Here is a 13,548-nt window from a genome sequence, read left to right as displayed (position 1 = left end):
GCAACAGTGCCAATGCTGGTCCAACTCTCCTCCCATGCCTGGCATTGCTGCTCGCTCACAGGAGCTTACAAGGGAATTGGTCCACCTGGGTACTGGGGTCAGTCAGTCCCTGTACAGGAGTGACTTGACAAAGGGGCGCTGGCACTGTTCCCTCTCTGTGGGCCTGCAGGATGAGACTGGGGGCCTTGGTACCTTGACCACTTTTCTCCTGGGTACCACTAGTCACACATGCTCAGTCCCCAGAGGCTGGGCTTGAAGGTGATGGGAGTCATTTGCCAGAGAAGGGCAACCAAGTGGGAAACCATGGCCCAACTTTCTTCTATACATGCAACTCTTCTGGCTCCTCCATTCCCTTCCCATTCACTTCTGTTGGGTTTTGCTTCTGTCTGACATTTCCCCTGGCAACTACTGTGTTTTCTAATTGCCTCAGGGTTGGTTTGGTATGAGGGGACCTGAACAAATCCCACTGAGAGCTATCACCCTGCATGACTTTTTCATGGCAGTCTCTCTTTCTGGGGAAGTCAAACTTTTTTCTATGTGTTTTAATTACATGATCCTCACATTGCAATTTCAGCATATCACCTTCTCTGACAGATATGCCATCACCTTGATTTACACAAGTATGCTTCTCCTCACAGGAGGAATGTAATGGTCATATTTCAAAACCACCTACAGTGCAGTTGGCATAAAATCTTATCTGACAATTATATTTGAAGGTAGAAATATAAATGAAATCACTTTAGTATTTAGCAATTGACCAACACCAGATTATACAGCAAGCATTTTAATGTAAGGGGGTATGCAGGCTGCAGTATTTAAGTTTCTGGGCCTCACTGAGAGCTGTTTAATGGTTCCATAGCACAACTGAAAACTTGGTCCAAAGAAACCCCCGGAAAATATACATTTTTTAATGTGGCCCTTCCCCATTTCTGTCAGGACTCTGAAGGCACAAATAAGCCTTAATCGCCCTGCCCAGCCCCACAGCCGTGCGCCCAGGACCCTCATTTCGGCTCAGCTTGGGGGCATCAGTCCCTGCCCAGGCCATTCTGGGGCCAGGGAGCCCCCGCTGCAGTCGTGGTCCCATCCACAGGTGAGACACCCATCTCATGCTGAGCCCTGACAAATCTTTTGCCTTTTCCTACTAGCACGTGCTCCTGTACAAATATTTAGCAAAGACAGAACTGATATGAAATGGTATTGACACAGATATGATATGATGATCCCACAGAGAAGAGCACAAACTGTGAGTGGTGCAATGGGCCCTGTGAGAAATCTCTATCTGTAGAGTTTGACCAAGGAAAAGCTTCAGTGTCAGCCCCCACCCGGCCCAGCCCTGGCTGGGAACAACCAAAGCAAAGACTTGGGTTCTTGGTTTTCTCTTGTTTGCACAGCAGCACGGTTCGCTCTCTGCTTCATGCCTTTGTTCCTCATAACTGTATTTGTGGGACTGAGAGAAGTCTAACACAAACGGAAAATGCTGTTTAAAGTGAGGAAATTCTTCAGTACTGCAAAACCAACAGGGACCAGCAATCAGCTGCTACGACAGTTTTGGTAAGCTTATCCTTTAGTTTTGTCTGGCGTTCAGTGACATTTAGTCAGAAAGCTGGAGACAAAAGCAGCTGAATCTTCCAAAGGACTGTTTCAGAGAAAGGCACTTTCCCCTACATTTTTAGTGCTCTTTTGCCTCCCAAGGCAGCGAGCTCTGCACCTTTGGGAGACTGGAAGATTTTCCCTTTTAGCGTTTAGGAAATTCTGTTAATTCTTTCTGTGGGATTTAGCAGCAAAGTCAAGAAGGAATGTTTCTTCTTGAGGTCAGTGTACACTGCAGGTACTGTAATCAATAAACAACTGTCTGAATAAAGTGCAGGAAGTTCTTGTGCATTTAAACAATTATCATGGCCAATACTGGGGGGAAATTCTCTCCTTGAAGCTGCAAGATGAATCTTAGCTTTGGTTGTTTGGGGTTTTTTTGTCTTTATATACACTGAAGGCATGCAGGAAAAGCATGATGTGATATGATGTTCAAAGTGAACCACATAGACCTGTCCCTTGTGACCTGGCTTTGGGTTCTTTCTTCAGCCACATAGACATGCCTGTCCACCGTGCCTTCAGAAAAGTACCTGTAGGACTGTGTTTCAGTAAGCTGCTTCTCATGCTTGTCACATCTCCTGAATCAGGTTAAAATTAAAGACTTGAAACTTAATTCCACATCTTCCTAGGTTTTTATGTTTGTGTCAATAAGAATAGCATTAACAGTGTTAACAAATGATTATTGCTAGAAAACAATATATGGGGACTTCACATTCACAGGAATTCTAATACGCAATAAGTAGTTTTTATTTATCGTTTCTACATTACTCCACATGAAAAACAAATGTTTTCCAAGTTCTGTGATATATTTGCTACAGTTTTAAAATGGTCCTGAAGCCTGGGTGATAATTTTTTTAAGGATTTTAGTTTTTCACTGCTGGCAATCAGTGGGAACTTTCGCTGGTTAGAAGAAATGATCAGAAAGCAAGTTTGGAAAACAACTGCACTAACTGGTTTTCCAATAAAGTCATCCAATTTGTTAAACACTCTGCATAATGTTGTTTGTTATTTTTAGGGTTTTTTTAACATTATTTCATAATGTTGGCATAAACTATCACCGCTGTCTATGAGCATTACAAGTTAAGCACACTGTGGTTATTACTGCAGGATAACCTAGTATCTCTCAGTCTGTGCTAATAGTCTAAAGTAATTACTGTCCTGGCTCAGACAGGAGTAAGCCAACTGCTTGACCTTGCAATTCTGCCTGTTACATTTTAACTTTGGTATGTTGTCTCATGCTCCTCTTCTGGAATTTATTTGTCCACTTCTGTCTGTCTGTCAGAGGTTGTGGACAACAGGAACACATTTCTTGAAGGTCATAGCAATAAAACAGAATTGTCATGGGTCAGGAGCAGACCTCTAGTCCAACTTTCTGCTGTATCCTGACCGCAGCGTATGAGTCAACTATGTTTTTGCTTAGCCTCGTCTCAAAAATCTCCAAGGATAATAATTGCAAATCCTCTCTGGGTAACCAATTTTAGTGCTTCACTCTCTACCCGTGGAGAAATTAGTGGTGGATATTTCTCAGTCCACTCCTCAATCCTGGTGGAACAATACCAATGAACAGAAGTTCCTGCTTGTCAGGGTTAAGATTAGACAACCTCCAACTCCCTGAAAGGAATTGTAGGTTGCAATTAGAAACTCAAGGAGTAGCACCAAAGCTGCTCTAGAAGCAGTGCAGCAAAGGAGAGTAGAGTCACCAAGCAGCAAGCAATTGCACAGATTTTAAAACAGGATATGTATTTTTTGTTCCCCCGAACTAGATAGAGGAGCAAATTCCTGTTCTGAAACATAATAATAATAATAAAAAAGGCACAGATATGAAACTAATTTCCTTCAGAATATACACATTGAAGTTAGAGCCAATCCCTTGAATATCGACTAAGAGCCTTGGTATTCAAGGCTGGATTTCAGTAATTTACCTTGGTAGGCTATTTTTCATGCTATGGTGGAAGCTACCTGACCCATGAATGCACAGCCTTATAAGGTCGGGTGTATTCTATTCTGCAGCTGTTGACTATAGAAGTACAAGAAATAATTTTGCTAGGTCTGTAACACCCACTTCAAATTAAAAAATGGGGCATTTGGATGCTTCCTAACTGTTTCTAGGTTGTTTACCTCAGCTTGGAGGCAAGCACGGGGATGGAAGGATAACAGCAAAACATGCAACTTTATTTTAGTAATGATTGTAATGCTATGAAGATTAGTCTTTATGGCTTGGAAATGTGCATTATTATTTTAAAAATAGTACTGCCACAAATTTTTATTACTTAAGTCACACATACAGTTTAGATTGTATTTCACTTAAGAATCAATTTTCAGAGACACTCTAAGAAAATACACAAGCAACATTAAACTTAGAAAACAAGAAATCCACTCTGCATGGTGCTACAGAAAAGTCCAGCTCTCTTGCAGTCTGGGGGCCTGTGCAGAGTTCGGACTCTGATGGTGAACATTGGTGGGAATCTTTGTGGTGCTTGGTGTTTAGCTTAGTGGTGGATCCTCTGGCAGTCTGCATAATCTCTGGAGAACATTGCCCTGATAAGTGACAGCATATGCTGAGTTCCAGCAATATGAATCTGCAGGGCATCTGCATGGGCTACTTCTTCATATATTCTTGGTGTTTCTGCTTAATTACACATAATCCTTTTCACTGTGTTACACTAGTTACACATAACATTAGTTACACATAATCCTTTTCACTGTGAAAAAAGTCTTCTTAGTAATGGTGGTGTTATAATGTGTATCTAAAGCACTTTGAAGGTGTCCCGAAGGAAAACACACAACATTTAGATATTTTCAGTTAAAGAAAAAAATTTGCTACTTGATAAGTTGTGCAGTTTGTGCTGTGATGACCAACAGACAGTAATAATGTGTGGTACCATTCCCTTAAGAGCTGCTTTCTGCCTCCAGTTTCAGTTGGAGCCTATACCACAAAATTCTGCAGAAAAAGTCTTTCTCTCCAGATTATAATACCAAAATCTTTAGAAGCCATAATAGGCCTATTCACTACCAGGGCTTTTACTCATCAGAGTTAACAGAAGAATGAACAGAGATTCTGTATTTTTTCCCTGAATTTTCCTAGCTGTGAGCTCTAAGGCTTGGCAACTGGCAGGTGCTGTAACTGAGCCTGGCCTCAAAGGCAAACTAAAGGGAAGCCTACTTGGAAATACAAAAGCGGTAGCTGCACTCAGTCCATTTGTTTGCATTGCTTTGGTCTCCACTCCATCAGATCAGTCTGAAAATGCTGCCTTTGGTTAAAAAGACATATTTAGCTTGTACCCACCCAAACCTTCACAAGAGTACAGTGCAGGCTGTGTTATGCTAAGGAAGGCTGTAGAAACAGTGCCAGAGAAGGGGCTGAGCTGCCACTCTCTGTATTGATACAGAGAAATAATTACTTGTTTTGAGATTTATTTACTTATAGACAACTGCTTAGCAACCTATTTACTTATAGCAAGTTATAGTATTTTTTTTAATATTGCTAAGAATCCTGCTTGCCCAGACTCTTCTGTGGAGTTTTACCAAGGACTACTGTGTTCATCAAAACAAAGCAGTTCACTGTGAAAATCTACCAAGGATTACAATGTTCAGCAAAATATTATACTTTTGTCCTTGAGTAACAGGTGGCTCTAACTAGTTGGAATTTTGCAAATGAGTAAAGATAGCCATATATGAACGGTAGAAGTTCTATTGGTTCTCTTAGTTAAGACAGAAAGTAAACCGTCTGAAAAACTCTCTTGCTATTCAAGAAATTGGCCAAGAGAATCTGTGCATGCTCCAGGGAAAAAAACAAAGTGAGAAAGACTACGAGCCTTCCTCCCAAAGACCCCCAGAGACGCCCCCCAGGAGGCAATGCGCAGGTGCAAAGATGACATAAACTGCTGACATCAGCCTTTCTAACTAACCCAGCCTTACTCATGTGTATGTATGTTTGTGTTATGTAATCCAATGAATATGGATATCTGCACTCTATAAGTTTTTGGTAAAATGTGCGGTGGGTGTGCAAGCTTTGTGGAGAGATCCTCTTGCAGCCCAGCGCCAGAGTAAACATACCTGCTTTATAACTCTATTCAAGTTGAACAGGCTTATTTTTTCCACAAATCAGTATTAGTCTTAAGCCTGTGGACCATGGGCTTGGACATGACTTTCATTAAGACACCTTGTCTAAGCAAGAGGAAATTTGATCATATAACTTCTATGGGTGATTATCAACATCCAACTTCATGTGATTCTGAAATCTTAAATCTGGCTTGAGGCCAGAATACACTGAATAAATACACTGCATGTGCTCAGAATGTTTCTTGTGTGGTAGGAGATGGACCAGAGCACATGGCTATTTTGTTGGGGTTTTCTACACTCTTCCCCAGTGTAATCAAGAGATTTCATACACATTTATAGAAATGCCACTATTTGTGTCAGTGGGGGTGGAACATGGCAAGCATCTACTCATCCACAAAGCACAAAGGAGAGAGAAAGAGCACCAAGATCCCTTCCTCATATTCTGCCCCCAAAGGGCAGCTTTGCGGTCTATGTGTAAGCCGTTTTACCAAGCCCTGCCTGGCTTTATGCATTTGGGTTTATTTGGTTAGGCAGCATGCAGTTGAGTCATGTGCATGTCAGAAGGCAGAAGAAACTACATCTAATGTACAGTTTATAATACAATTTGAGATGCTGTTACTGTGGTGATCAATGTAGTACATAGTGGCATGTTGTGTCTGTCTGACAGTAAAAGTTATTTAAACTAATTAACACAGTCTATCAAGCTGATCCAGCTGGGTCAAATGAGGGGAGTAGGAGAGATTTCAGCTGCTTGCTCATTTAGCATGAATACAATTTAATGTCGAATGACAGAAACCGTCTATTTTTTCCTCTTTTGACACAGGTACGGACCATCAGCTCAAATGAATGTTCATCTGAAAGGTCGTGACCTCCTTACTCTACAGAACTATACAGCAGATGAGCTAAAGTATTTGCTGTGGATGGCCTCAGATTTGAAACAAAGGATAAAACACAAAGGAGAGGTAAAATAACTGTCATTTAGGTCACTCAGATGTTGAAATAAATATAGCTCTGAAGAGTATTGGGAATGAACCATTCAGCTATCTCCTTCTAAACAACATCACCTGAGCTCTTAAATACTGTCAATGCTACAAATCAAAGACCCTTCCTGTAAAGTCTTCAGAGATGTTCTTTAAATACTTAAGAGGACGTTGCAAGTGAAAAGGTTAAACAGCTTTGCAAAGCTAACTCCCTGTTGTCAGCTAACCCCATCCATCGACATATGGTGTACATGCAGCACTAAATGCAGGAAATGGAAGACACTTCCCTGCAGGGGATTAGGTAGTATCAAAATTCCCCTTCATGCTAGCCGAAATTGTGTGCCAAAATGCCGTTACTTTTTGTCCCCTGAATTACTCCTTTCCCTTTAAACTTTTCCACTGCTAATAAATTCCTTGAAGGGCAAGAGAATAAAGCTACAGTTTAAAAACCACCCCTGTAACTTTTCTAATGCTGAATTAAAATGTGAAAGAAGTATTTCACAGTGTGAAGTGTATAGTGACTATAAAATTGAAATACCTTCAATTTTCACATTCCAGTATTTGCCTTTGATGCAAGGAAAATCTTTGGCCATGATTTTTGAGAAGAGAAGCACAAGAACAAGATTATCTGCAGAAACAGGTAGGTCTGAACAATGGTACAGTTAGATTTTATATGAAATTGTAGACTGTGAGTATGCACTGAAAAACACTGCATAATTTTGTATCTAGCAATTTCTACTCAAGAGAAACCAAAAGTTTAAAAGCAAAAATAGGAAAAGAATGGTAGCTAATTGTGTTTCATCTTGCATATTAATGTCACAAGCACATCGTTTTGGTCACTGAAATTTTGCCAGATCATTCCAAAACATGATAGATCAGAAATAAAGCAACAGGCAGAAGTAAGCATTTCTGGTGTAAGTTTCTAGTTGTACTGGCAAGATGCACATTTCCTAACATCTATTTTAGTAAGCATCACAAATATGTGTAAGCTCTAATAAGTATTTTTCTGATGTATTGTGTATTACCATTGACACATTTCGGAATATGTGTTTAGGCTGGGAATCGTAGCAATTCCTTGATATAAATTAGGGGGGAAAAAATTAACATGATTACCTACAGGAGAACATAACTTGATGGAGACTCCAAGGTATCAGCCTAATAAGATCAGGTACTGGAATGCTATTCTTTTAGGATACAGTCCTGCAAACACTGAAACACATACATATCTTTGTTTACATGGCAGTTGTTCTGAAGTCAGTGGGACTGCTGAAATAAATCATTCATGTGCTTGCATGTTAGCAAGGAATAACTATGAATTAGTGATGCATCAAGGAAGGAGAAGTTTGCCCTTCTCACATTTAAGTTGACCCACCATCCCTTAGGCTGATTTCTCCCTAGCAAAGGGACAGGAAACTTGAGTATTCACATTTCTTTACAAGGTGTAAGGGAGAAGGTAAAAGTAATGGAAAGAAGAAGCAGATATGTTAACTGCAAGCATTTCTGAACTTGCCTTTCTATCTTCTGGCACAGCCTGCTGATCCTTCTCTTTACATAGACTCGTTGCTTTCTGGTTTCTCCAGATAAGCAGGACTTACAAATGGGTTTCTCTTGTGCATTCCCTGCCTTGAAGATCACCCACTTTTAATTCTGGAGTTTCTAGTCCAGTTTCTAGTTGCCTGCCATACTGGTACATGGGCAGGTAATGACAGATTCTCTGAATCTGTTTATCCTTCATGCTTCTGTATTCTGAGGGAAGCACTATCTAGTCCTTGGCTTTTGAAGGCTTATGGAAGGAGAAAGCTCAGGAAAGTTCAAATGAATTAACTTAAGAATAGGAGTTAATGCGCATAAATTAATCCAAGAGGGATTAAGCTTCAGTGAAATAAACCCAATTTATTTCTGAGTGAGAGCTTCCACAAGGGAGTTTAATGCAGTTTAACTTCTGTGCATTAACTTCACACCTTCAGTTAACTGGTCTCAAGTCCCCTAAATGTAAGACTTTGTTTCAAAGGCAGAGACAAGTTTTTCTGTCCATAGAAACTCTAAAAATTCCAGCTACTTTTTAACATACATGACTTCTCCTTTGGAACTCCTAACTCAAAACAAATGTGGGGGTCACGTGTTCTTTTTAGCTAAATAAGATAATTTAATACCGATTTTCTAATGTCCAGTGAAAGTGGACATTGAAGTGGATGGAAGTGTTTATTTATAAAATACCTGAGTCATCTCAAACAGCATTTCCCATGAGTTACACCTTCAATATCTTGAAAGAAGTCACTTGTGGGATGAGGTTCTGGTGATTAGATTAATCTAAACAAACTCTGCAACTCTTAGGAACAACTAGATGAAGTCAATGGGTTTCATTATAAAGGAGTAGATACTTGGAAAGCACTGATTACAAAATCTGCTCTGCACAGTGTCAAGGAGATTGTTTCCCTATATGAACACCATGGAAGTCTTTTCAGAAGTCCTGCTGTCCCTATGCCTATAAACAACTCCATTACTGAAAAATAAACAAACAGAGCCACAGAATGGTTGAGATTGGAAGGAACATCTGGAGGACATCTGGGCCAACACCCCTGCTCACAAAGGGCCACCTAGAGCCAATTACCCAGGACGGTGTCCAGAAGGCTTTTGAATAGCATACGATGGAGACTCCACAACCTTCTGGGGCAACCTGTGTCAGTGCTGTCACCTTTTCCGTAAAAAAGTGTTTCCTGATGTTCAGAGGGAACCTCCCATTTTTCAGTTTGTGCCCATTGCGCCACTGAAAAGAACTTGACTCCATCCTCTTTGCACTGTCTCTTCAGGTATTTTTAATACATTAGTAAGATTTTCTCTGAGCTTTCTCTTATCTAAGCAATGAAGTCCCAGCTCTCAGCCTTTCCTTATATGAAAGATGCTTTAGTCATCTTCATGGCCCTTTGTTAACATGGACATACTGACTCTCTCCAATATGTCCATGTCTCTCTCATACTGAGGAGCCCAGAACTGCACACTCCAGGTACGGGCTCACCTGTTCTGAATAAAGGGGAAGGATCATCACCTCCCTCCACTTGCTGACAATACAGTCTAGAGCAGCCCAAGATACCGTTTACCACGTTTGCCAGAAAGGCACTTTGCTGCCTCATGTTAAAATTGGTGTCCACCAGGATCCCTAGGTCCTTTTGTACCAAGCTGCTTCCCAGCTGGGTGGTCCCCATCATGTACTGGTGTATGGGATTGTTCCTCATCAGGTGCAGGACTTTGTGCTTCTCCTTGCTGAACTTCATGAGGTTCCTGTCAGCCCATTTCTCCAGCCTGTCAAGGTCCCTCTGGATGGCAATACAACTCTCTGGTGTATCAGCCACTCCTCCCAGTTTTGTGGGAGCACACTCTCATCCCTGTCATCCAGATCATTAATGAAGATGTTAAACAGGACTGGATCTGATATTTACCCCTGGGCACACTGCTAGTCACTGGCCTCCAACTAGACTTTGTGCTACTGATCACCACCCTCTGGGCCTGGACAGTTCTCAAGCCACCTCACTGCTCATCCAGCCCATACATCAACAGCTTGTCTATGAGGATCTTACAGGAGACAGTGTCAAGGGCTGTAATGAAATCCAGGTAGGCAATACCCACTGCTCTCCCCTCATCTACCAGGCCAGTCATTTCATCATAGAAGTTTATTAAATTGGTCAAGCATGACTTCCCCTCAGTGAAGCAATGCTGACTACTCCTGACTGTTTTCTTGGTGTCCAGGATTAGCTGCTCTGTGACCTTTCTAGGAATCGACGTGAGGTTGACTGGCCTGTAATTCCTGGGGTCCTTCTTCTTGCCCTTCTTGAAGAGATGGGTAACATTTGCTTTCCTCCAGCCTTTGAGCATTTCTCCCAGCTCCCAAGATTATCAAAACATTAATTTATAATGCATTGTAAGAGAATGGTTGAAGATTGTGACTTTTCCAACATACTGTGCCACTAAACTGTTTTATTCTGATGACATTGAAACTGTACTGAATAGTGTACAACTCCTTGTGGTATAATTCATAGCCCCTTTACTCTCTTGAACAAATATAAGCTTGTTCTAATTTCTGAAACTCCTATTATTTTACCATTTCTAAGAGTAGTAGTGGTGTTGTGTGTTTAATGAAGAGCTACAAGTAACTTCCATAGGGTATTGGCTGAGTAAATCCAGTTTTGTGGAGCCTACTAGATTTATTGCTATCACTGGCCATTATATTGGAAAAATGTGACATCTCTGCTATTATACTGGAAAATGTCATCTTTTTGTAATCAGAATCCCATAGCCATTCTGCATAAAATCTTGTGTACCTTTTGAAAGCAAAAGTATTCCACGTGGTCATATATTACTTGTAAAATAAACATCCTCAGGCACAGCATAAAGGTGAATGCCCTGGTTTTGTTATAGCTCTGGTGTAAAATATTTTGATTGTCACTGTTGCTCTTAAAATATACAATTGCAGTTACGTTTTAGTGAGCAAGTCATAAATAAACAAAGACACTGATTGTAGACACTATGTCACAGTGTAGAAATGGAGAGGAAACAATACAGGCAGAAAAGCTCTGTATACCTTCTTTTGTTGTGCACTGCAATATACAAGGTCTTAACAGCTTCACAGAGGTTCACTGCCACTGGCTTTAGTGGAATTACTCCCAACTCACTCCTCTTACACAATGGGGTGAGAACACCATGATGTCCATGCCTGAAGACTAATATGTACAGTCGCAGAAATAATTCCATCACTTCATATGTTCTAATGTAGTGGGGATGGTATTACATGGTAGGCATACAGGGTCTGTTTTTTGTTGGAATGGTTAGTATTATTTAGCTTGGCCACATTATGGAGGGGACAAGAGTAGTCTTTTAGCTTACTCTCCACTTAGAGAGGTAGCTTAAAAAAACTGCTTATCATATTATAATAACTGCTATTATATTCCTGTAATTGCTGCTTAGAAGAGTTCTTTGTTATCAGTCTAAACTGAAAAATACTTTCTAGATTGTAAGTCCTGGCAGGTAATGAGGGAAACTAACAAATTCAAATCGACATGTCTTGAAATACAAAAAAGGATCCTTCCTTTGAGTTTGAGAAGATGGCTGTGTATGTGTCCTGGTGACAGCAGGGCAGCCCCACAGCTGTGTATTGAACTTGTGAACTAGAGAATTCACTTTGACCCACTAACTTACCCAGTGTATCAGGGACAGGCCGGAATGGAGATTTAGCCTATGTCTGTACAACCACCAATGTCCTACATGAAAGAGTTTGCATAAGTGGGCTCAGTAATGTAATGTGTCACAGCCTGAGGCGCAGAACTGTCCACTTTTGAAAACTAACAGTAATAAGGGCATGAGATAATCTATTCTGCCTCTGCTCTGTGAACATTTAATACAGTTTGTTGAAGATACCAAGATTCATATAAACACTTAGCATGTGGCTTTGGATGTGACCAGCTTGTGACAACAAAGAGAATTAATCTTCCAGTTTAACACACCACCACAGCATGTGCTTATTTGTTGGATTGGTGCCTGCATATCTTCAAAAGTCATAATTTTTTCTTTCTACTAGTAGTCTGGATGAAAGAATCTGAACCAAATATTCTGTCTCTGCAACTATATACCAAGTAGAGCACAGAGCTCATGTATTTCCAGATGGAAAGTTTTGGATGGAAATATGTTCCCAGGCCCTGCACAGATGGCCGGTTCACAAACAGAAAGCCCAACACATTAGGACTCTGCTATGTACACAGACTCCAGGTGGTAGCTCCAACTGGGCTGCCTGATGTCTTGTAATTCTGAATAAATGGCCAGATTCCTCTTTTTTTTTTTTTTTACCTGGGCATCATTTATAGAAAACAGAACATGTCCAGGGACTGTGAAACATCTACTAAAGTCCATGCATTTAGAAGCCTAAAATGCAGAGCTGTTGTGTTATGTGGAACTTGTGGGGATAAATCACTGACATAATTGTATATGACTTTGAAAAAAACCACAAGAAGCTGGACAGGAAAAGTTACTACAAACAACGTTTCATCCTTGAGGTCTTGACTTGAAAACTTGCATTGAATAGGTAGGCTGTAGTGTCTAAGCAACAGTTGGCATACATGTTCCCATAAAAATATAGTGTTTGTGCCTGAGCTGCAGAGGGAGGTGAAAGTATTTGAGGAAACCTAAACATTTTTCCTGCCTTAATAGAAATATGCTTCTGAATAGCCAAGAAAGGACGGTAGAGCAATCAGCAAATGTATGGTGCTTTCTAACAGCAAAAGTAATAGTAGAATAAGTGATGCTTTATTCTTAAAAGCTTGCTGTGTCTGACTGTAATCTTGTTGAGTCAGATGATGTCATCATTCCCTTACTGATGACAAAGGGAAAGTCAAATCAGGCTCATTCAATAAAATGAGCAGAGATTTGCCCTTCATGTGGTGTCTGGAACATCATTATTTTTGATCTGACTTTTAAGGAAATTGAGGCAGTCAAAAGGCAATGATTTTCCAGTATTATTTTTAGCTATTGCATTTTAAAGTCTAGAGACTGGCTGAACTGACACAAAGTGGAAGACCTCACCTCAACCCTGCTACCCACATGGGATGAAAGTTAATAAGGATTGCTTTGTGTTAGGGATCCAGTTGTGGGACCCAGGCCTGCCGCCTAAACCTAGTTGCTTGGTTTTATCTGTGGAAGGTTTCAGTGTTCACTCCTGGTTTAATCCTTTTTTTGAAGAGTAGCTGTGGGATCAACTTTTTAATCTTTGTCAGGCCTGTACAAACATCATGTTGAAGCTGCAGTCCTGGAGATGTCTGCAGTGCCATCTAATGGCTACAATCAGCCCAAGCAGCTTTTAACCTTTTTTTTTATTTTTATTTTTATTTTTTTTAACTGCACGAAATTTGTTAGCATCTCCAAGAGATAACAG

At 40.6% G+C, this 13,548-nt stretch overlaps 1 protein-coding gene across 1 annotated transcript in view; it reads left to right on the top strand.

The window, feature by feature from the left end:
* The first annotated feature begins 1,474 nt into the window (after window positions 1–1,474).
* OTC (ornithine transcarbamylase) overlaps window positions 1,475–13,548 on the top strand; it is a 37,864-nt gene continuing 25,790 nt past the window's right edge. Inside the window, exons 1-3 of the mRNA XM_074929547.1 lie at window positions 1,475–1,551; window positions 6,476–6,614; window positions 7,191–7,272. Of these exons, the coding sequence (XP_074785648.1) occupies window positions 1,475–1,551; window positions 6,476–6,614; window positions 7,191–7,272 (298 nt within the window). The remainder of the gene's footprint in view (window positions 1,552–6,475; window positions 6,615–7,190; window positions 7,273–13,548) is intronic.

The sequence above is a fragment of the Athene noctua genome, chromosome 1 (genome assembly GCF_965140245.1).
Source record: "Athene noctua chromosome 1, bAthNoc1.hap1.1, whole genome shotgun sequence".
Lineage (NCBI taxonomy): Eukaryota > Metazoa > Chordata > Aves > Strigiformes > Strigidae > Athene > Athene noctua.
Note: the sequence above shows the minus strand (reverse complement) of the source record. Positions and strands in the feature narration are given on the sequence as shown.